The following is a 23303-nucleotide window of genomic DNA, read 5'->3' as shown; positions in this document are numbered from 1 at the left end:
CTCAATTTTTCAGAACCTGAGCTTGTTTTAGCAACCAAAGAAGTGGCTAAAAGTCTTGGTGGGGATGTGAAGGAAACTGAGTCTGAGCTTCTGTCCACCTTGCGCCTCCACTCTTCAGAGACTACCACTGGCACTGCCCCATCTCTCAGGTGAGTGTTGATGCCTCTTGGCTACATTGATGCCATGATATCTGTTTGTGATTGGATTGATACCATTGCAGTACAGTTTAGTTTCTTTTAGGGCCCAAGGAACTGCTGCAATGCTTGTCTTCTTTTGTTGTGCAGGATTTCATGTTAATGTTCCTGATGCCTTTGTTATGGTAGTAGTAGATTAAAGAAGATAATGTATGAAAATTTCTCTTGTCATTTTGGTGTTTATTTATTATGGAGACTGGTATGCCCAGTTTTGTGCAGTGACATTACTTTTGTTGTTATGCAATTTCTATCCTTTTTAGTTTTATATCATGTGTGTAAGATAACCCCAAATTTCTGTAGTTGCATTCTTATTTAAGCTTGTACCAGTTAGTTAAGATGATACCCATATCAAACTATAAGTGGTATAAGTGAATAATTGCTGGATCTTTCCTGGCAATTCTGTTTCTTGCCTTTATATCTGATCATCTCATTATCATCATCTTCAGTCTCAGCTTAGTAGAGATTGAAGATATACAATCTTAAACATTCTTCACCTACTTTCAGTTAACGAACCATTGTCTACATTTCTTACATAGATACATATACTACTGAATCTTTTCCTTTGTGCATTATTGTTGTCTTATTTGTGAGGTAGAGAGTGGCAACAGTGTCAAACCATCAGACAGCAACTCTTGTTTTGGCAAAATTATCCTGCCTGCTGAAGCTTTTTGATTCTGACCTACATTTTGGCTGAATGGAGTTATATTCTGGTAGACCAGACTTATAAATGAGCTATTATAGTACTGGTGTTCAGCCAAGAATTGATGTAACCTAAAGACAGCTCTGATGCATGTGTCTCTTTACACTATTTCACTGCAGTGTTAGTGTTCCAACAAACTTAACTCATGATACACTCCAACCCATTAAGACAGATCACTGTAAGTAACAATTTGGAAAAGATGAATTATGCAAATTCATGTTTGGCAAATTTTGTGCAGTTTTTTACTCATTCTTGTACTTTTAAATTTTGTAGTCAACACTATTGTATTCAGTGAATTTCTTCAGTGTATGTACTTATTGCAGAGTACCTTTTTTGATAAAAATACATTTGTGGCAGTTCTTTTATCCTATCTGGTAAATTTCCTTGCCCCACTGACATTAGTGGCTGTGCATAATTTCTCTTGTTGCAGTGAAATTGTTTGTGGGCATGAAGGTGGAGAGAAAGCCACAATCAGGGATGAAGGAAGTGCCACGTCACCTTCCTTCTGGTACCGAGGTCAGGCAAGGGTACCACGTTGACCCGAAAGACCAGCCCTGAGCCCTCAAGCCCTACACTCAGCCTCGGGATTCATCTGTGCCCAGGTTTGTTGAGAGAGGTGTACATTAATGCTATGTGAATTAAGATGGTCTCTTTCTGCTCCCTTCTTTTGATGATTTCAATACATGCTGTATTTCATGACTTGATCCACTGAAAAGGATGCTCATAATTAGTCTGTGTCCTAAGGGAATACCTCATATCTCCCATAAAAAAAAAAGTTTGTGGTCTTTTGACTTGAAGTTTTGGATTAAGTTTTTAATGATTATCCTTATTTTGTTTCCAAGGAGCAAGGAAACATGGACCTTCTCTGTGTCTTTACTGAAACATTACTGGTGCAAGGTTTTGGTGGGCCTGTTCCATGTAGCTGCCTTGTGCTGCCCAACATGTTGTACGTCATACATTTTAGATAAACTACTGTTATTTTCCAGGTCACAGTGTTTTCTCTACACCACACTCTATGTGCAGGGCTCATGTTGATCTCTTTGGAGGTCAACCTTTGGGGATATTTAAGAAAAGGGAAGAAGATACCCATGGACCTGCTGCTCCAATATCAGTGTTGCCCACATGGGAGAGATTGTACCTACATGAGCTGGAGCAGAGTATGCAGCATCCTCCTAGTAATGCCTTTGTGGAGATGATACAGTGGACTAAGCAAGGCAAGCTGTGGACCTTCCCCATTGATAATGAAGCAGGTATAGTTATCTCAACACTAACTACCTTAAGTAAAGTATATAGTTATACAAATTATTCAAGAAAATGTTCTTTTAATTAGTGTGTCATTTGGCAGTTTTCTGTTGTTGTATTTTTTTGTTCATATTAACAGCCAAACATAAATAATTTCTCAATGCCTTCTCCTTCCATCTCAGCAGGTTTGGTGGAGGAAATGAAAGTGGGATTCCATGAGCATGTCTTCCTTGAGAGACACTTGGAAGGATGGTGCCCAAAACATGGCCCCATCAGACACTTCATGGAGCTGGTTTGCACTGGACTCTCAAAGAATCCTCATCTAACTGTGGAGCGAAAACAAGCTCATATTGAATGGTACAAGAACTACTTCAACCAAAAAGAGAATTTGCTTAAAGAGTTGGGAGCTATAGAGGTTTCATAATTACAATTGGACAATGCTGAGTATTTCAAGGCAAGTTGCCATTCATGTTTCTCTTGTAGAATTTTATTATTGTAAATTTCAGGTTTTATGCACAATGGATGCATGCAGTATTTGCTGGTGGATTAGATACACCTCCACATCACACCCATATTTTAAAAGGAGATTTTGAAAAAGAGAAAATTTATTGTGTTTTGAGAGGGGGAGGGGGGGGAATTCATCATCTGACACAAATGATTGCTTTGCCACAACCGAACCAAGTCTTTGATAAATAGTGTTCAGTGGACTACTTCTGAACACAGATCACCCCATATCCCCTTAACCACATTTCACTACCTCTTCTGTGTTCTGTATTAGATGCAGGGTATTTTTTATTTATTTTTTTTCCCATCTAATCCACTAGAAAATACAGCAGATGCCTGAAGACCTTGTAAATAATCAGAATATTTGATATATTGTTGTTTTCATTTCCCTACCATTCCTTGCCCTTTTCTTTCTTTAATCACCTTTTATAGGCCTTTGCAGCACATAGAGGATGACTCTTAATAAAAACAGAGTAAAACAATTAATTAACAAGATTGCCTATAACAAGATAAAGAAATTAAGTTAAATCCAAGTAATACTTACTCCCAATAATAGACAAATTCTTGGTTTGGGCTAGTAGTGTCGGAAATAGATTGATAGAGATATGCAGGGATGAAAGGAGAGACAATCGACACATGGTCCTCACACTAAGCTGGTAATTATTATATGCTGTTGACACATTGATTGGTCGCTGACTGGTAACAGAACAAGTTCTGAGCTCTTTCTGTAGGGGAACGGCTGGCTGGGTGACCAGCAGATGACTGTAGGTGAATAGGTGAATGACACACGCACACACACACACACACACACACACACACACACACACACACACATCAAAGGCATATTTTTTGGGCCAGGTACTTACCTTGACTATGAAACTGTCATCAGTAAAACAAATCACATTGTTTCCACCTATTGAAACTAAGCACAGGTTTATATCTTCATAGGAGTTCAGAATCAGTCTTGGTGAAATTTAAGGATGGCTTTGTTATTGGATGTTATTGGATGTTAAGGATGGCTTTGTTATATATATATATATATATATATATATATATATATATATATATATATATATATATATATATATATATATATATATATATATATATATATATATATATATATATATGTAAGGCAGATGAGTGTAGATGAACAGCTCAGTGTGACATGTCATTAACATTCTTGTAGTTATGCATGTTTGATACTGATCAAATAATTTTTTTGAATTGTTTCCCCAAAAATATGCTGCCTCTTACAAGATACAGCATCTTGAAAGGCGTGGATAGAAGAATTAGGTAGCCTGATGGTAAGAGAGAACAAGGTTTGTGAAAGGGAATATTAATTAAATTAGATAAAAAAATTTGAAATTTTGCTGAATGCAAAGAGATGATAAGTGGAGGTGGCTGTGGCAAGGTGCTTCAGCAAGTAAGCATGAGGAAAGAAGAGGAAGTGATGAAAACTATTCTTAGTTTTCAAGAACTGGAAAACTGAAAATGGATGGAACTAGTGTTGAGGCATTAGACTATGAAAGAAAAATTATTATTGAATGGATGTTCAAGATGTGGAATATCAAATTACCATGAAAGATATTATTATCATTATTACTATTATTACCATTATTATCATTATTATTATTATTATTATTATTATTATTATTATTATTATTAATATTATTATTATTACTGGTAGAAATAGTAGTAGTAGTAGTGGAAGTAGTAATACTAGCAACAGTAGTAGTGTTATCTTTGTTGTAGTTACCATCATTATTAACATTCTCTCTCTCTCTCTCTCTCTCTCTCTCTCTCTCTCTCTCTCTCTGGACCCAACATCAGTTTCTCCTTTTCCTCTTTGTGCTTACCACGTCTACCTCTCTCCCCCACAGCCTCCTCAGACAGCGGAGATCTTGCGTGAAAGTTGCTTAAGTGTTGGGGTTGTAAGAGTGAAGTGGTGGTGGTGCTGGTGGTGGTAGTGATAATGAGAGTAGTTACGGTGAGGGGATAGCAGTAGTGACAGTGGTTGCAGTGATGACGTAAAAGTATTCACATCAGCCATCTATGTTCATTAACAAGAAAGGAGATAGAAAGATGGAGAGATACTCGTTGTTTTCAAATAGACCACTAGTACATCAGTGGAATGTGCTGGGAGATACAAGTAATGGTGTGCACAGACCATTCATATAAATCTAAAGAAAAACTAATAATTTGATGATAAAAGATGGGCTACTACGAACACATTGGCGTCACAATGCAAATAGATAAATACATTCACTGTACATAGTACTGCTATGTTCAATGTAAAAGTAACAGCAGCAACAGGCGTGGTAGTAGTAGTCGCGGAAATGCATGGCTGTCATGGAATAGGTTGGGATAATTATCAGTCATATGTTGATATAAAAGTCAATGATTTACCCAGCTTTCATCTGATGAAATATTGCAAAGTCATTGCTAAAGGTAAAGCAACACATGCAAGGAGTAACGATGTGTTGCACCACGTACTCCAAGGAAACCATCGAAAATAATTTACAGAATCTTGCATCATTTTGTCAGGTTTACTTGAACTAAATACTGAAAAGTCAAACATAATAATACACCTTTAATGCCAATAAGAGAGAGAGAGAGAGAGAGAGAGAGAGAGAGAGAGAGAGAGAGAGAGAGAGAGAGAGAGAGAGAGAGAGAGAGAGATTCTCTTTCACTACTATTCCCACAACCACCACCGTCACCTCTTCCTCCTCCTGATTTCCACATTCATGACAGCAACTGTTCTCGTGATTTTATTTAGTCACATTTTTCTTTCCTTCGCACACTCACTTTCAAAACCGCGTCATATTCCACTTTCCCAAATTGAGACTCCTCGCCTGCCCACCTGCCTCGGTGACTGATGCGGGAAACGTGCAATTTACTTAATCCAAGCCAATCCAAACCAACTTGTTTTTGGCCAAGTGACTCCAACTTCCTGGAATTTGCTATATTTTTGTTCCCCGTGTGTGTGTGTGTGTGTGTGTGTGTATTTATCTATCTATCTAATGTATCTATCTATCAGTTTAGTTCCTTCGTAGTAAGAAGTCTTCAGGTTACATTTTTTGCCCACATACAACATCCAGGAATATGGATGGCTGTGGCTTTTGTGCGAGGTGGATATATTCATACTTGGAAGGTTACGTCCCAGACAACCGAAGGTGCGAACAAGATTACATAATGCGTATTGAAGTCTCAAGTTTTACATTCGCTGATGTCTAGGTTTGTCGTTCGCCTTGTAGTAGTACATATATTCTCCTCGTGTTTACAGCATTCACCTCAGTTCAGCTCAGTCCAGCCCTTGCTTACTCATGCTTTTGTTCATGATTACCACCTTTCGCTTTTTCAAATTCGCACTGCTTTTTCCGTCTCAAGTACATGAAATAAGAAAGAAACAATGAAAGAAGAAAAAGAAGAAAAATAGCCCCACTGTCCGCCGGCCATCTCATTACCTACTACAAAGGAGTTGCTTGAATAAAATTATTATGACATTAATGGTTACCGCAGAAAACAGTTGGTGAGGAAGGCAGCTAGCCCGGCATGATGTGAATAACTAAGTAAATATATATATATATATATATATATATATATATATATATATAGAGAGAGAGAGAGAGAGAGAGAGAGAGAGAGAGAGAGAGAGAGAGAGAGAGAGAGAGAGAGAGAGAGAGAGAGAGAGAGAGAGAGAGAGAGAGAGAGAGAGAGCAGTGATATCTTGCAAATTCTTATAGGAAACTGACGTATTTTAGTTTATGAATTTGACAAAGCGTAGCTCAGTGTATAAAATGTCCTCACTGATAGCTCCTAGCTATTCTCGTAGTGATTATCATCTTTCCGTTATGTAGAAAGTGTTTTGTATCTGTTTTGTGTTTAGAAAGTTGGAAGGGCGGAGTAAGAGCTAAAATGTATGAAGCAAAGACTTTTAGTGCTGCAAATGATACTTGTCAACACCTTATTACATTTCTGATTATTATTCTCGTCAAGGGGAGAAACATAGGGGATGGGGGAGTCGAGGAGGAGGAGGATCTATAAGAATAGTGTTAAGAATTCCGGGGAGGAGTCTAGAGGGAGCACCTGGAGTTCTAAAGGAGCTAAAGAAGCCTGATGGTCTACCTGGTCGTTGGCGGCAGTCAGTCGTGTGCCAGCCGTGACTGGAAGTGGAGTGCGTGTTTACTGGTGCGTTCTCTCTCTCTCTCTCTCTCTCTCTCTCTCTCTCTCTCTCTCTCTCTCTCTCTTGTGTTATATAATAGTGCATTTCCATAATTTTACGTATATTTGATTTTGTTTATGATGCAAATTAACTTCGGTATTGTAAGCTCTTGCCACTTCCCAGCTTGTGGCAGTTTCCTTCATTCTGTGTCTGTGTGTCATTGCATGGTGACGCTTCGCATGGTGACTTTCCAGTAGTCAATGTCACTGAAGTTGTTGTTTCCGCTTCCTCCTGAGTGCAGCTGTGTTTCTGTGTTTTCAAGTCTGGCACTGTTTGGCGAGCCTTCCACCTCCCCCGTCTTCGTTGTTGGCGCTTCCACTCAGGTAACCTCTATTGTCACTTTGATCTTTGCTTTTGTTCTCAGTTGTATTTGCAAATTCGTCTGAGTTTTTTTGAACTTGTTAATTTACAGCACTGGGTTTTCGAGATGAGTTTAAAGATTAGTGTCAGGTACATTTAAAAAGGAAAATAAGTGTAAGAATTATAACTTTACCACACATAATGTTAACCACCAGAAATAAACAGTAGACCTAGTAACTTAAAAAAAAAAAAAGTGGCTCAAACGCAAAGGATTATTGGATATGAAAGAAAAAAAAAATTAGTGTACGCCCTAGAAAAAAAAGTTATATGAAGACGAATAATATTGTGCGTTTGTTTCAGGATAGGAAGAAGTTTAAGCATGCGGAATTAGTCATGTAGAAAGTAACTTGAGTTAGTGCAGCGTGCTCCTATAGCTGAGATCCCAAAGTTAATGCTTGCGTTGATAATATGCCTGCTCTTGGTGAACGTGAATCTGATCTGGTCATGGTATCATTATGACAGCGGTACTCAATGTCATCCTTGTGTGAACGTCTAGTCCAGACTTTTCTAACATGCAAATCACCACAACACATTGCAAAAATGTATTATCTTCTGCTTAACGAATCGAAAACTGCTCTTAGTATGACACCTTGATGACTCTCTCTCTCTCTCTCTCTCTCTCTCTCTCTCTCTCTCTCTCTCTCTCTCCATGAGGTATCGTTGACTTGATCAAGATGAAATTTTCGCTATTCCTTGAATATCTGGGGCAGTAGTACAATAACCTCAGGTTGTCTCCTGTCTTTTCAAGACGTGTGGATAGATTCACCAGAACGTCTTTCTTATTTACTGAACTTGTACAAACATAGAATTCCCCTGACAAAATGTACTTAATTATACTTCGGTGACACTATATACATACATACATATATATATATATATATATATATATATATATATATATATATATATATATATATATATATATATATATATATATATATATATATATATATATATATATATATATATATATATATATATATATATAGTCACCGAACTGTAATTAACTACATTTTGTCACGGGAATATATATATATATATATATATATATATATATATATATATATATATATATATATATATATATATATATATATATATATATATATATATATATATATATATATATATATATATATATATATATATATATATATATATATATATATATATATATAAAACAATGAACTATCCACATGTTCTTAGAATCCAAGCCTGGTAATATCTTTCGACGTGTGAAAAAAAAAAAATAAATAAATAAAATAGCATTAAAAGTTTTAGCTGAGATGCATTTTGAAGAAAAGGTGTATATTTTGTTTGGTACCAGTTATGCATATAAGATATTGAATAAATAAATAATTATTACTGATCATAATTCGAATTAATAGAGGTAGACCCCCACCTGCGGGCTGGTGCTCGCTTTGTGTATTATATGTATATTCATGTATATTTTGTGCTATATGTATATATTTAAAAATGTACTATAATGCTCAATAAAGCTTTAATAATAATAAGTAGAGCTTTAATAATAAAAAGTGATGCGAGCAGCAGCATCCATGTCACAACCAGCGTCACGCGCTTCATGAGTCATCCTATGACGTGCGACACTACCATCTGCGGGCTACTTTTGCCTGGTGAGGCCGACGTTCACTTTACTGTCCGCCTTACTATCAACCTTCCCCTTCATTATCACTGATTATTATTGCTAATATATCTCAACCAATGCAAGACAACTCTAATTTCCAGTTCAGTTTTGCTAGTTCAATCACACTCGTAGAAGCTTATGCTTTAGTGAATGTGTTCATTTGTGATGAGATAGGGTTGAGAGCTTGAATATATATACATATATATATATATATATATATATATATATATATATATATATATATATATATATATATATATATATATATATATATATATATATATATATATATATATATATATATATATATATATATATATATATATATATATATATATATATATATAGACTTCCAAGTTTAGATTACAGTATGAGATCCAGAACAATCATAAGTAGAGTGCAGTAATACCAAGGCAGCTTGCCACCTTGACGGGAACAAGGGAAGACTCGTGTAGCGAACCTTTTCCCTCCTTAGCGTCGTCCGCCTGCTGCTGTTTCCTACCAGCTGCTCTCATCCTCTTGCTTTCTCGCCATGACCCCATTGACCCTCCCTCGGGCCTCCTCCCCATCAGGAACTAACATTTGAAGAGAGATTACGAGTATTTATCCCCTCCTAACCTATCATTTTTAGTCAGCAGTCAGTCAGTCAGTCAGTCAGTCAGTCAAATAGCCATTCAGTGAATGCGTGAGTTTGTGGATATTAATTCATTCCCTTAGCAAGTATTTTTCATTCATTCATTCAGTCAGACAGACAATAAACCATCGCTCACTCAAACACCCAGTCACTCAATTTTCCTGCTCATCTGTGTTCTCTTCTGCTTTTCACCACATTTCATCTCTTCCCTCCTCCCTCATACCCTCTTACCCTCTCACCACCCCCTCATGCCCTCAGGTACTGTGCGAGAGGGTGGAGGGGAGCCTGAATACAGAAGAGGTACTCACTGGTCTCAGGATAAACTCCCCCACAGGCATCCCAGAGTGTGGAGCTGATGCCCTTCGGTCCACCCTATGCTCCACCAGCTTCAAGAGTCAGTGTGGCATAGATAGATGTGGATGACTGTGGTGTCTTGTCTTGTGTGGAGTTCCAAGGTTGGTGTATGGATGGGTAAGTGAAGTAGAGATAAGATTTTAATTAGTGGTTTTGTAAGGTTGGGTAGGAGTGCTGTTCGTCTCCATCAAGGGCTAAGGTGTTGTGTGCTGAGTGAATGAGGCTGAAAATTATGTGTTTTCGTTTTGGTATATGTAGGAGATAAGATTTTAATTAGTGGTTTTGTAAGGTTGGGTAGGAGTGCTGTTCGTCTTCTTCAAGGGCTGACGTGTTGTGTGCTGACTGAATGAGGGTGAAAATTGTGTGTTTTTGTTTTGGTATATTTAGGAGATAAGATTTTAATTAGTGCTTTTGTAAGGTTCGGCAGGAGTGCTTCTCATCTCCATCAAGGGCTGACGTGTTGCGTGCTGAGTGAGTGTTTAAATATATTTGTAGGAGATAATATTTTAGTGGTTCTTTTCCCCAACAAGGGTTAACGCATTGAAAGATTGTTGTGCGTGAGAGTAACGGTGAAAGTTGTGTGCCTTGTCTTGGTACATGTAAGAGATAAGCTATAATAAGTGTATTTGTAAGGTTAAGGCAGCAGTGCTTCTCTTCCCCAACAAAAAGGTTAAGGTGTTGAAAGAGTGTTGTGAGTGTGAGGTGAGTGTGAAAGCTGTGTGCCTTGCCTTGCTATGCGTTTGTATATTTCTCATAGCACTTCCCTGCCAGACCACCTGTGTGTGTGTGTGTGTGTGTGTGTGTGTGTTATGTATAAAATGTAAATAAATAACTACATTTCTCGACTGATGGGAGAAACACACTTTTAAAAGGCTCTATTCAAAGTAGCACAGGTTTTTAAGGATGTTTTTTATGGTTTTAGTGACAAATTAACAACATTCCTACATTACCGTCAGGAGAAACACTCACAAAAACCTCTGCTAATCATCTTTGTGGCCTTTGAAATCAATCATGAGAGAGAGAGAGAGAGAAAGAGAGAGCTAAACCAATTCAACTTGATATGAGAGAAAATCTAATTATCTTCCATTCCCACAGAACCGTCACCCCAAACAATGAGTGGTGGAGGGTGCGTTCTGCGTTGACAGCCAGCATGAGCGGTGACAGGAGGTGTGTGAGACGCATGACAGCTTTAGTGACAAGTTCATGCAGGCAGTGGTGCAATATTATTCCCTCAACACTCTCATTCACTTTGAGGGCTTGGAAACCACAGTGCCTTCAGATTTGTGGAGAAGTGTGTGTGTGTGTGTGTGTGTGTGTGTGTGTTTTTGATAGTTATATTAGTTGTTTAAATCATGCTGGGCTAATATCTATCCCTCTATCAATGTGTTTGTGTGTGTGTGTGTGTGTGTGTGTGTGTGTGTGTGTGTGTGTGTGTGTGTGTGTTAGTTATATTGTTTAAATCATGCTGGGCTAATATCTATCTCTCTATCAATGTGTGTGTGTGTGTGTGTGTGTTTACCTATTGCACGAGACAGGGGAAGAGGGAAGAGGAGGAGAGGAGAGGTGCTTGGGAGATGAAAATGTATGTGTGTATGTGTGTATGAATATTTTCCCTATCATACACAAAAACACCCTTGAAATCCTATATATAATTTGCCATAGAACACGCTTACTCTCTCCCACGTGCCCACTCCCTCTCTCCCACCCTCTCACCTCCCACACACCTGTATACCGCGTCCTGCAGCCTCAATGCACTCACCCCTTCTTTTCCAGCCATGGGTGCCTTGCCTCCTCGCACCACCACCACAAGCACCACCACTCCTGCCATCACCTACAAGGGGGAGACTGTGATGTGGCTGCAGGTGGATAGGTGAGGCATTGTTCTGGTGTTGGTGTGTGGTGTAGCATTATCTTGAAATCCACAGGCCTTCCACAGCCTTCCCACTGGTCTCCTTGTCCTGTCCTCCTCCACACAGCATCCACAGGCCTTCCACAGCCTTCCCACTGGTCTCCTTGTCCTGTCCTCCTCCACACACCATTCACAGGCCTAACCTAACCAACCTAACCTAACGTAACCTAGCCTAACCTAACTTAACCTAACTTATCCTAATCTAACCTCACACCCACAGGTTCGGAGGCCTCCAGAGAGCTGCCCAGAGTGAAGCTTGTGGTATAGAGGGACAGCTGCTGATTATCAAGCTTATGGAGTGACTGGAAGAAAGTGGGAGGAGCCTGGAAGGAGTGGTGGAGGTACAGTACTTGGAGAAAATCCCTCCACCATGACGACTGGGTGTCTGCTGTACAGTCCACCGACCAATGGTGAGAGAGAGAGAGAGAGAGAGAGAGATTATTATTATAGTTTATTGACAGAATTTTGCGATTACAAGAAGCTTAAAGTAAAAATCATTTCACTAAAAGAGAGAGAGAGAGAGAGTCTTGATAGAGAGAGAGAGAGAGAGAGAGAGAGAGAGAGAGAGAGAGAGAGAGAGAGAGAGAGAGTCTTGATAGATAATATTGAGCACAGTCTTCACCGCTGGGTCGACTGTGGGGGCTGCGCTATTCCGGTTGGTGGCCGGTTGGTGGCCGTGGCTGTTCACGCACTAGCTCTTGCTGTGGCTGGCATGCTGTTCTGTCCTCTCTTGTTCCAGGAATTGCTGTCTGAGGTGTGTGTGTGTGTGTAGAAGCCACCATCATCAACCACAGCAGGTGATAATGATGTTTCCTGCTTTCATCCTCATTGGGGCTAGCCAGACCAACTTGGGGCTGTACTGGGGTGACGCTGTGTGCCTCAGGTGTATCTGGAGGGCTGAGATAGTGAGAAGGTAACAATTAAAAAGGACTAGTGTACACTTAAACCATTACAAACACTATGTAATGCTGGTATACACACACAAACACTGGTTTACACATAGAGACATATATAAACACTTGCTATGGTTTGTATACTCTTAGAAACACACATAAACTCTTAATAAGTCTAGTATACACACAAACTTGTATACAAACACTAGTATATATTTAGAGACACATCCAAATCTTTGCTAAGTCTGATATAAACACACAAACTCATAAGAGATGCTGGTATATGCTTGGAAATCTATACACACATTAGGTAAGACTAGTATACACAAATCTATACATATATTAGGAATTTATTGAATGATTGAGATGATTAGTACTCTCTCTCTCTCTTTCTCTTTCTCTCATATCCTTTGTCTATCTCAAATTTTCTCTTTTAATCCCTCCCTCTCTGTCTGTCTGTCTGTCTGTCTGTCTGTCCCACACTTCAATACACCCTTCCTGTCTTCATACACCTTAGAACACCCTTTCTGTCTGCCCCTGGACCTTAATACACCCTGTATCACCCTTGCATCTCATTAAACTATCCCTGTTTCTCCTTCACCTCAATAAACCCTGTCTAATTTCCCTGTCCGGGTGTTTGTCTCATCTTATTACACCCTGTCTCTCCCTGCTTCTTGTTGCACCCTTCCTTTCCCCTACACCTCAATACTCCCTTCCCACCCTGTGTCATGTGTATATATTTAAATATTTATATTCATTTGTGGCATTCTTCATGTGTTTTTGGGGTGTTTTGAGTGTGTTTGGGTGTGTTTGGGTGTTTGGGTCAGTTTTGGGTGTGTATTGGGGTGTTTTGGGTGTGTTTGGGTGTGTTTTGGGGTGTTTTGGGTGTTTTGGGTGTGTTTTAGGGTGTTTTGGTCAGTATTGGATGAGTTTGGGTGTGTTTTGATGTGTTTTCGTCAGTTTTGGATGAGTTTGGGTGTGTTTTGGGATGTTTTACGTGTTTTTTTGGGTATTTTAAAGGAGTTTGGGTGTGTTTGGGTGGCTAGGGGTGTGCTGTGGGTGGATAAGACTGTTTTTGGGTGTTTAAGTGGGTGTGGATGCGTTTTGGGGTGTTTTGGATGTGTTTTGGGGTGTAGAGAGAGAGAGACGTGATGTGTGCAGGGTGCCTCAGTCCCTGGATGGGTGTAGGAGTACGTGGTGGTGCTGTCTGGGTCTCGTGGTGTGGGAGTGCATGGAAAGGAACAGATAATTTAGGGCAGTTTTTCATATTTAATTATTTTGTTTATTAATTTATTTACTATTATCATTATTTTTTATTGTTTTTAATTAAAGGGGGTTAATTTTTACGTTCATCTTTTGTGTTCGGGAGTTCCTGGTTAGTGGTGCTATTGACAAAAAAATGGAGATCGTTTTATTTTTTAGTGTGGAAATTGTCGCAGTTTGTCAGGTGTTGATTGGTGTTGAGAGTCGCAGGTCCCGTCTAGCCCTCTGTCATAAAATGAACAATAAAGGGTTGATTTTCACTGATAGTTTATTTCCTTTAACGTAAACATGTAATGATATAGTTTTGTCTGTGTCTCCTGATGGTATGGCACTCTTGGCTAATATTTAACTAATTATATTCATGTCATTATATGAATAACTAATAACAATTCACTATCCTGCATGTACTGTCAAGTCTATCGAAACATCAGCACGTCAATTGAGAGTCATGGATTTCAAGAGATTCCGATTTATTGCTGCTTCCTTCTCAATTTTAATAGTTCAGATAGACATTGCGTGTGGGGCACTGCTATTTATGAAGAACTGGAGGGTCACTGAAAGAAACGGATGTTATATTCGTAATCTACGCAAAAAATAAGTCTAGAAAAACAAACCACAGCATCTCTATTCATCCATTCTGTGTGTCTTCTCTTCTCTCTCTCTCTCTCTCCACTCTTAATGCTGCTGTGGGTCTCTGGGCTGGAGTACATCACAGAAAGATTGACACAGACTTATATATGAGAGGATGTTGTCTGTAACTATGCTATGGGGACATTGCAAGTTTGTGGGCTGTAGTCAATGAATAAGTGTGTCCTCTATAGCATACTTAAAAACCACACACACACACACACACACTCTCTCTCTCTCTCTCTCTCTCTCTCTCTCTCTCTCTCTCTCTCTCTCTCTCTCTCTCTCTCTCTCTCTCTCTCTCTCTCTCTCTCTCTCTCTCTCTCTCTCTCTCTCTCTCTCTCTCTCTCTCTCTCTCTCTCTCTCTCTCTCTCTCTCTCTCTCTCTCTCTCTCTCTCTCTCTCTCTCTCTCTCTCTCTCTCTCTCTCTCTCTCTCTCTCTCTCTCTCTCTCTCTCTCTCTCTCTCTCTCTCTCTCTCTCTCTCTCTCTCTCTCTCTCTCTCTCTCTCTCTCTCTCTCTCTCTCTCTCTACAGACAGACTCACTATTTCCTAACCTTTGCCTGAAACAAATGAAAAACTTTTATCCTTCTCCAATCACATTTTAATTTTCTACTGACAGTCACAATCCCACAGTATATGTAGTAAATTTCAACTTTTACTTTCAGGTTACCTTGTTGATGTGCAGTCTTGCTATGTGGGCGATGAACACCTCTGGGACATGACGAGCAGATGCCCATCCAGCACAGCTCAACTTGTATGGAATGTGGACCTGGACCATCACATGAATGCCACTGCCTTTGATATGTGTTTGATATGGCTTCTATTGCTTTCAAGTGACTATCTGCCTCTGTGAAATATGGAAGATCTTACAAGCTCAAGCATGAGTATTAATGGTGATATGAGTGTGGTGTGTCTGAATTAACTGTCAGAGTATTGTAAATATTATTACTTAGTCTTCCCAGTTATGAAATTAAGAACAGTTGTGAAGTTTGCTTTAAAACCCTTCATTAACTTTGCCACAAAACACTTTTACATGTTGTCAAAAGTGTGTAACTGTTATGAAGTGTGTGTATACTCGTATATCATTACTACAGAAGAATCTGGAATTTCCCCTCAGATTACTTTAATGAATGAAGCTTGAGTTCACAGATGTGTGGTTTGTCAATTTCACCTGTATTCTCTCCTCTATGGCAGTCTGTTCTGGCAAAGTTTCATTTGTCAAAAGCATTACAGTTTGTAAATGGTGTGTCTTCATATGCCTTCACTAGCAATTATGAATTACACTATGGTCATGGGTTTTGTTCTTTTAATACAGTTGCCTCAAGATATTCTGAGCTTTACAATGCTGTCTTTAGTACACTGCAAGAAAATATAGAAATTTCATGTGGCAACATTTATTTTTAAAACATTATTTATTACTTTTAAAAATAGCAATGTGGGGCTTCCTTAATGCAAATAGTCTTGCCCAAAAAAAATTGATGTCAAACACTAACTTTTCTTAACACAGCACAACCAAAACCACTCAAAATTATACATTAATTTTTTTTATAGAGCAACATGTGTGGAAAGTGGTACCAGAAATATTTGCATAACAAATATTTGGTTCTGGACCTTAGCACTTATACAGTACTGCACTAACTTACACACAAGGTTAATTAATGATGTAATACTCAGGTGAAGCTGGATTTTCAAAAGACTGATCAATATTTTTTCCCAGATGTCATTTTTATGCAGCTGACTGAAGGAGAAAACATTGCAAAGGTCACACTATTCTTAAATCTTACTAAAATGTATGCGCATCACTTTCTGCTTTCACCCCAATGGCACACAAACCAAAATTCATGGGTATGGAGATGGCTGGGCTAGTTCCTGTGGCCACCCCTCTTATATCTTAATTTGCCACTGTCTTCCCTGTGTGCTGGTTAAGTTCCTGCATTGCAATACTTAATCTACTCACTGCTGAAGTCCCTGGAAACTAGGTAGAATAATTTAGAATGACATGGTTAAGTTAATGCCTATAAAATCTCATTTGTAATATTCAGGAAGATTGAATTATTCTTCCTCTGTTGAAGCAAATGATATGACATTGACTAGAAGCTTTCACAATATTTATAGACTTTCTTGTATCAGCGATCTTTTGGAAATGCAGCCATTAATCTGTAAATACTTGTATAGTGTAGCTGGCATGAACGTTGCAGTCTTCATGATGTACTAGTGGACAAGCAGGAAGTGATGGTGTTGAGCCACTGTAGTAGTGATGTTATGGTAGGAAGTTACTGTCAAGATCAGGACGTCTGCAAGTTCAAATGGTCACCTAACAATTGCACCTTAGTAGAAAAACACACACAGGAAGTTTATGCAAGTTTTTATCCTTATATGAAATGTTGCTAGTGTTAACATATAAAATTGTATTGCATCAAAGCCCCATACATTACTGTCTCTATCCAGTATGAGACCGGTGTTCAGGATAACAAGAAGCCGGCATTGCTCAAGCTGACCACATTTCATCCATTTATACATACTTTTTATTATTAAAGCTTATCTTGTAATTATTGCTGAAGACATTGACTCATTTATTTATTTATTTATGACTTAGAACTATGATAAAGCTATGGATTGATATAATTCCTGATTTGTTTCCATTCTTGTCTCCGCTTGTCCATCCCTGAGTGGTCAGAAGCGGTGCTCCACTGATGATGTGGAAGCCTGAGACAGCCAATCATTTAATGGGCTAGGTTACCTTTTGTCACCAGTCTTCTGTGTCACTCACTACGTTTGGAAATGTTTACCTCTTCTATTTAATTTGTTGGTTATAATAATGTTTATGGTCAATAAACTATTTATAAAACTATTTATCTGTGTCAGTATGATAAAAGCAGTTATTGTTGTTATTGTTATTGTTATTATTATTATTATTATTATTATTATTATCATTATTATTATTATTATTATTATTATTACACATTTTCCTCGTATTTAAATATTATTATTATTATTATTATTATTATTATTATTATTACACATTTTCCTCCTTGTATTTAAATATTATTATTATTATTATTATTATTATTATTATTATTATCATGGATTTTTCTTGTATATAAATAAAATATTGTAACTGATTATTATCTTTTTTTTATCATTCATGTAGACTCAAACTCTCTCTCTCTCTCTCTCTCTCTCTCACGAATAAAATGACTGGTGAGGAACTCTAATCATTAAAGTGCTAAAAATTCCACTAAACCACGAGAAATAAATTATTAAGCCGTTCATTGCAAGGGCCACAGTCAGAAAGTGAAAAAATAAAAAATAAAAATCCTTAAATACCGAGGCTAAGTAAAACATAAGGAATTAGACAAATGATAATTAATAAACACATAAGGAATAATTAATAAACAAAAATTAAGCCAGGAAGACCATTATAATTATTGCAAGGAGACAATATGTATGTATATGTAATTCGAGGTTAAAATGGCTCAAATCTGGTCAAAAAAAGCACATCAATAGTATGCCATAAGTGAAGGTGTTCCTCAAGGCAGGGAAGGTTGGGGGGGGGTGGCAATGAATAGGGGAGGGGCTATGAACTATTGGGGGGGTAACAGTCCCAATGACTATTAATTAATGACGCATCCAATTTAGCGTGTGTTAATTTTCGCGTTGTGATAATCTAAAGGTTTTCTCGCGTTTTTTTTATTATTTCTTTATTTATTTTATTTTATTTATTTATTTTATTTGGCAGGTGTTATATATATATATATATATATATATATATATATATATATATATATATATATATATATATATATATATATATATATATATATATACACGCAATTACAGATGTTTGATGATAAAAACGGATAATGCCTACATATACCGAATCTGTATTGCCACAATATATAATTTACTATGTATGTTAATATCGGAATACATGAACTGGAACTTAATTCCAGTTCATATATATATATATATATATATATATATATATATATATATATATATATATATATATATATATATATATATATATATATATATATATATATATATATATATCAGCATTTCATAGGTATAGAAATATGGGTAAGAAAATATATCTGTAAATTCAGGTGTTCATTTATTAAGCAGTACATAATTATGCTACTTGAAAACATGAAATAAAAGTAGGTTTTGTTAAAAGGTATCCATGATGGACTGTGCACTGGGTTGTATCAGTCAAACAGCCTTTGAACCAGGAATGTGCCATAATGATGCAGTTTTTGCAGAAGTATACTGCGGTTGACACTACAAAAGCCTCTGGAGAAGATTGACAATGCTGATAATTTGTCATCAAGAGATTATTAGAGATGGGAGGGAAATTGATTTAGAACATGATAGGTGTTATGATAATGCACAGTTCATCATGGGTACAAGGGATTTTTGTTCTTTGTATCAAAACAGGGACTTAAATTCACTTTTCCTGAAAATCTCTCACACTCATTCACCTCCTGTTTGTTTTGAAGAGAGAGAGAGAGAGAGAGAGAGAGAGAGAGAGAGAGAGAGAGAGAGAGAGAGAGAGAGAGAGAGAGAGAGAGAGAGAGAGAGAGAGAGAGAGAGAGAGAGAGAGAGAAAATAAATAAATAAATAAAAAACCACTGTAGGTCACTTCATTCACAATGCCCAAAGAACTCGGCAACATGTAATGTAATGCTTACTTGATGCCATGAGAGAGAGAGAGAGAGAGAGAGAGAGAGAGAGAGAGAGAGAGAGAGAGAGAGAGAGAGAGAGAGAGAGAGAGAGAGAGAGAGAGAGAGAGAGAGAGAGAGAGAGAGAGAGAGAGAGAGAGAGAGAGCATCCAGTCAACAAGGCCATGGGAATAAAAATTATTAGTAAATGAGAGATGAAAGGATGGTGATAACAAGTGATAAATTAATGAGAAATGGAAGGATGGTGACAAGTGGATGGAAAAATTATGATAAATGAATGAGAAATGAGAGAATAATGATGATGGTAATGAATGGAATGTATGTAACCAAACCTAACCCAACTAAACAGTGTCAGTGCAGGAACTGTCAGTGTCAGGAACAGCATTGACAAGAGCAGGAACACTGGAAATGATAAAGAAAGGAACAGACACACCGACAGAGTTCCCTGCAGTGGTGTTCGCACATCAACTGGATGAGGGCATGCCAGAGATAACCAGGGAGTCTGTGCCAGTCTTGGTATCTCTGGAAATGAGTAGAAATGATATACAGCATTATGATAAAGAGGCTGAGAGGGACAAGTCACCGCACCTGACCAGATTCATCTAAGGGTGCCGATTGACTGATTGCTAGCTATTCACTTCATAGCCAGGAAATACCAGAATTTTGAAAAGCAACTCATGTAATCTATAAGAAACATGAAAAGTGACCCCAGCAAGTACAGGCCGGGCGGGCAGTTTGACTTATGTGATATGCAAAATACTGGAAACAGCAATTAAAGATATTGAATGATACACTTACCAGCAATCTATTCAGTGTACAGCAGTCTGGAATCCTGCCTGGGAGATGCACAGAACTGCAGGTGATAAGTGTTAAACAAGTGGACAGTGTTTAAACAAGGGCCTGGACACTGATAAAAGCATTCCATACTGTACCACACAACAAGTTATTATCAAAGCTAAAAAGTAACAGATTGAAGGAGGTGTGTTAAACTGGATAAAGTCAGTCTTGAGTAGAAGAAAGCAAGGGGAGCTTGTGAATGGGGAGGTAAGGTCGAGATATGGGCCAGGGAGAGGAAAAATTATTACCTCTATTAAGGAAAGAGGAAGGAAGGAAGGAAGGAAAGATGGACTAGAGGGAAGGTCAGCAGATGGGAGGAGGAGGGGCAGAGAGTGGATCATTAGCTCTATAAAGGAGAGAGGCTGGAGGGAGACAGAAGGACGGGGAACAGAGGAATGCTCAGCTGATGGAGTGACAAGGAGTGGAGGAGTATTCATTCTATATAAAGGAGAGAGAAAGGAGGAAAAGTGATGGAAGGCTTGAGTGAAGGGATGGACAGTGGCTGAGGGGAGATAGAAGGAAAAACACACACACACACACACACACACACACACACACACACACAGAGGCACATAGATGCTAAGGGAGGAAATCTGTCTGGGAACAACAAAAGTAGGTAAAGTCTCAGAAGTTTTAATATTAACCTGCCACACTTAATTCCTTTCTGTCTTCCTTCAGTCTCGTCCCCTTCCTTGCTAACAACCGCAATTTCAGAGGATTCAAGACTGAGGAAACACTTTGAACAATGGACACAAGTGCAGTATATTATTCTGTTATTCACCATGACTGTACCTCCATTTATAGTAAAGGGAGGAGGAGGAAAGTGCACTTGGTGGGCAAGAGAGCAAGGGAGAGGAAGAGAGGGAGAGGGAAGGAACAGGATAACAGGAAAGGGGTAAGGGGAGAGAGTGAGGGAGTGAGGAAACAATACGAGATGAAACTGGACATGAAGGGAGTGGATGGAGAGGGAGATGAGGAGAGGGGCAGGAGGTAGGGGGTGCATAGAAGCTCCGTTGAGTGAGAGGGGGGTCACAGTTGGGTGAGTGAGTGAGTGAGGGCACAGCAACACATGGTGGGGGGCATAACACACCTGCGGAAGGGAAGATGAGGCGGAGTAAGACCAAAAAATTACCTTATTCCTGCGAAACTTTCTCTCCCAAATGCTGACCATCAAGCCTTCAACTGTTGACACACACAAACCTAACCTAACCAACAATTACTGACATGGGAGACACAGGACACATGGCTGAGAGGACACACACACACACACACACACACACACATCCTAAAACACTTCTGTCTACACCTCCACTACTTTCAAAAGGCTCTAGTTGAAAGATAATAGGGATTTTAAGGGTGTTTTTATGATTCTAGTGACAGATTAACAAAATTTTCATATTATTAACTGGAAAAACAGTCTTGAGAACTTGGTTAATCATCCCTGTGGCTTTTGAAAATAGTCGTGGAGAGAGAGAAGTGTTTCTGGATACTGGCCATACATACATACATACACACACACACACCTCAGCAACACAATGATATATTTACATGACACCAGTATTGACACATGACAGGGAAAAATACATGCACAGAGGACATTAGAAGACATCAATTCATAAATAAACCACACTCATATAGACTTTGTATCCTACAATTCCTCGGATAGAACATGACAAGAGGGAGAGAGAAAACGGCTCAACACAAACACAAACACTTCAAAACACACACACACACACACACACACACACACACACACACACACACACACACACACACACATACAGACAGAAACACATAAAAGCAATGCATAAATTCAGGTCATAGGAAGACAAAGTTGCCAGTCAAACTAACAGAGGCACTTCATAAATCTTGGCCTCAATAAATTAAAAACTTTGAACTCCCCATAATTTGTTGAGCGTCTTTTTTTGGTAGTGTGCCTTTCAACCGATGCCTGGCACTGGAAAAACACCGTGCCGCCCTGCATCAAACTTTTCACTGCAACAAACTTTAGTGTCAGTGGTTCTGTCTGTCTTTCTGCCTGTCTGCCTGTCTCTTTCCTGTCCTTTCTTCCTGCCTGCCTGTTTCTGTCTCTGTCTGTGTGCTTGTCTTTTTTGGCCTTCCTTCCTGCCTGCCTGCCTGTTTCTGTCTGTCTATCTGCCTGCCTGCCTGCCTGTTTCTGTCTGTCTATCTGCCTGCCTGCCTGCCTGTTTCTGTCTGTCTATCTGCCTGCCTGCCTGCCTGTTTCTGTCTGTCTATCTGCCTGCCTGCCTGCCTGTTTCTGTCTGTCTATCTGCCTGCCTGCCTGCCTGTTTCTGTCTGTCTATCTGCCTGCCTGCCTGCCTGTTTCTGTCTGTCTATCTGCCTGCCTGCCTGTTTCTGTCTGTCTATCTGCCTGCCTGCCTGCCTGTTTCTGTCTGTCTATCTGCCTGCCTGCCTGCCTGTTTCTGTCTGTCTATCTGCCTGCCTGCCTGCCTGTTTCTGTCTGTCTATCTGCCTGCCTGCCTGCCTGTTTCTGTCTGTCTATCTGCCTGCCTGCCTGCCTGTTTCTGTCTGTCTATCTGCCTGCCTGCCTGCCTGTTTCTGTCTGTCTATCTGCCTGCCTGCCTGCCTGTTTCTGTCTGTCTGACTGCTTGTCTCTTTTTGATATCCCTTCCTGCATCCCTGCCTGTCTATGAAACTTCCTATCTTTCTGCTTGCCTGCCTGTCTCTTTAGGCCTTCCTTTGTTTCCTGACCTGTCTGCCTGTCTATAAGTCTTTGTCTGTCTGTCTGTCTGTCTGTTTTTCTACCTCCATGTCTGTCTGTATGTCCTTCCTCCTGTCTGTCCGTGTATCAGCTGTCTGTCTTTCTTCCTGCACGTCTGTTTGTGTGTCTTTCTCTCTCAACAACAGTATATAATATCTGTTCATCCTTCACTTTACACACCAATAAAAGAAAGAAGCCCTGCATATACGTAGAAACTCTTCCTGGTATTTCTGAAAGAAGAAACATTCTGTAGCAACACAAACAGCAACACTGGTTTCTTAATACTGCAACACACAAGTACACAGAAACACTCCCTCCTAGAAACACCCAACCCCTGCAACACACAGCCACACCTACACAAATCCCCCTCCCACTCTCTCTCTGGATGCAAAAAAGAAAATAGAGCAATGGTGAAACTTTGGATACAAACAGCAACTCTAACAAAAAATCTGGGGCAGTAGGCATTAATGTGACCCTTTACTGTGGCC

At 38.9% G+C, this 23303-nt stretch overlaps 3 protein-coding genes and 2 long non-coding RNA genes across 28 annotated transcripts in view; 3 read left to right on the top strand and 2 right to left on the bottom strand.

The window, feature by feature from the left end:
* The window catches only part of LOC135100911 (conserved oligomeric Golgi complex subunit 6-like), a 71508-nt gene extending 68498 nt beyond the window's left edge, over positions 1–3010 (top strand). For 9 of the 11 annotated variants that reach the window (XM_064004477.1, XM_064004478.1, XM_064004476.1 and 6 more), the window contains 4 exons: positions 14–149; positions 1325–1496; positions 1881–2144; positions 2322–3010. Coding sequence is in view for 2 of the 11 variants with exons in the window: in XM_064004485.1 (XP_063860555.1) it covers positions 14–20 (7 nt within the window). In the remaining 9 variants the exon portion in view is untranslated. Of the gene's footprint in view, positions 1–13; positions 150–1324; positions 1497–1880; positions 2145–2318 lie in introns of all 11 variants that reach the window. The other 2 variants (XM_064004482.1, XM_064004481.1) reach the window with 2 other exon arrangements.
* On the bottom strand, positions 2390–5051 carry LOC135100913 (uncharacterized). The gene is made up of 3 exons (XR_010268975.1): positions 4500–5051; positions 3185–3383; positions 2390–2462 (listed from the first exon to the last, which is right to left on the bottom strand). It is a non-coding gene; the product is annotated as an uncharacterized LOC135100913 (long non-coding RNA).
* A 1433-nt stretch (positions 5052–6484) lies between these two features.
* LOC135100907 (uncharacterized) lies at positions 6485–16890 on the top strand. Of its 4 annotated transcripts, none has more exons than XM_064004473.1 (5): positions 6485–6831; positions 9763–9898; positions 10954–11025; positions 11632–11728; positions 11988–12177. In XM_064004473.1, exons 1-3 carry the CDS (start codon positions 6760–6762, stop codon positions 10998–11000), a joined length of 255 nt encoding a protein of 84 aa, XP_063860543.1. In that variant the 5' UTR covers positions 6485–6759; the 3' UTR covers positions 11001–11025; positions 11632–11728; positions 11988–12177. The 4 variants fall into 4 exon arrangements, with proteins under 4 accessions (XP_063860543.1, XP_063860540.1, XP_063860542.1 ...); XM_064004470.1 differs by lacking the exon at positions 6485–6831 and adding an exon at positions 6933–7188; XM_064004472.1 differs by lacking the exons at positions 6485–6831; positions 9763–9898 and adding an exon at positions 15216–16890 and having other exon boundaries at positions 10869–11149.
* The window catches only part of LOC135100904 (valine--tRNA ligase, mitochondrial-like), a 100567-nt gene continuing 89805 nt past the window's right edge, over positions 12542–23303 (top strand). For 7 of the 8 annotated variants that reach the window (XM_064004462.1, XM_064004458.1, XM_064004464.1 and 4 more), the window contains exon 1: positions 12542–12680. The gene's annotated coding sequence lies outside the window, so the exon portion shown is untranslated. The remainder of the gene's footprint in view (positions 12681–23303) is intronic. The other variant, XM_064004459.1, reaches the window with a different exon arrangement.
* LOC135100899 (uncharacterized) overlaps positions 18655–23303 on the bottom strand; it is a 26859-nt gene continuing 22210 nt past the window's right edge. For 3 of the 4 annotated variants that reach the window (XR_010268967.1, XR_010268963.1, XR_010268966.1), the window contains exons 7-8: positions 20034–20088; positions 18655–19757 (exon numbers count right to left, since the gene is read on the bottom strand). This is a non-coding gene — a long non-coding RNA (uncharacterized LOC135100899). The remainder of the gene's footprint in view (positions 19758–20033; positions 20089–23303) is intronic. The other variant, XR_010268964.1, reaches the window with a different exon arrangement.

This window comes from Scylla paramamosain, chromosome 5 (assembly GCF_035594125.1).
Source record: "Scylla paramamosain isolate STU-SP2022 chromosome 5, ASM3559412v1, whole genome shotgun sequence".
Taxonomy (NCBI): domain Eukaryota; kingdom Metazoa; phylum Arthropoda; class Malacostraca; order Decapoda; family Portunidae; genus Scylla; species Scylla paramamosain.
This window is presented reverse-complemented; position numbering and strand designations above follow the sequence as displayed.

What these genes read in the sequence shown, in the direction of transcription:
- LOC135100907 (XM_064004470.1), top strand. Translation starts at nt 7,066, where the DNA reads ATGTCACTGAAGTTGTTGTTTCCGCTTCCTCCTGAGTGCAGCTGTGTT. An exon ending in TTGTTGGCGCTTCCACTCAG is followed by an intron (nt 7,189 to 9,762) that starts GTAACCTCTATT and finishes TCATGCCCTCAG; the next exon opens with GTACTGTGCGAGAGGGTGGA. An exon ending in ATGCTCCACCAGCTTCAAGA is followed by an intron (nt 9,899 to 10,953) that starts GTCAGTGTGGCA and finishes CCATTCCCACAG; the next exon opens with AACCGTCACCCCAAACAATG.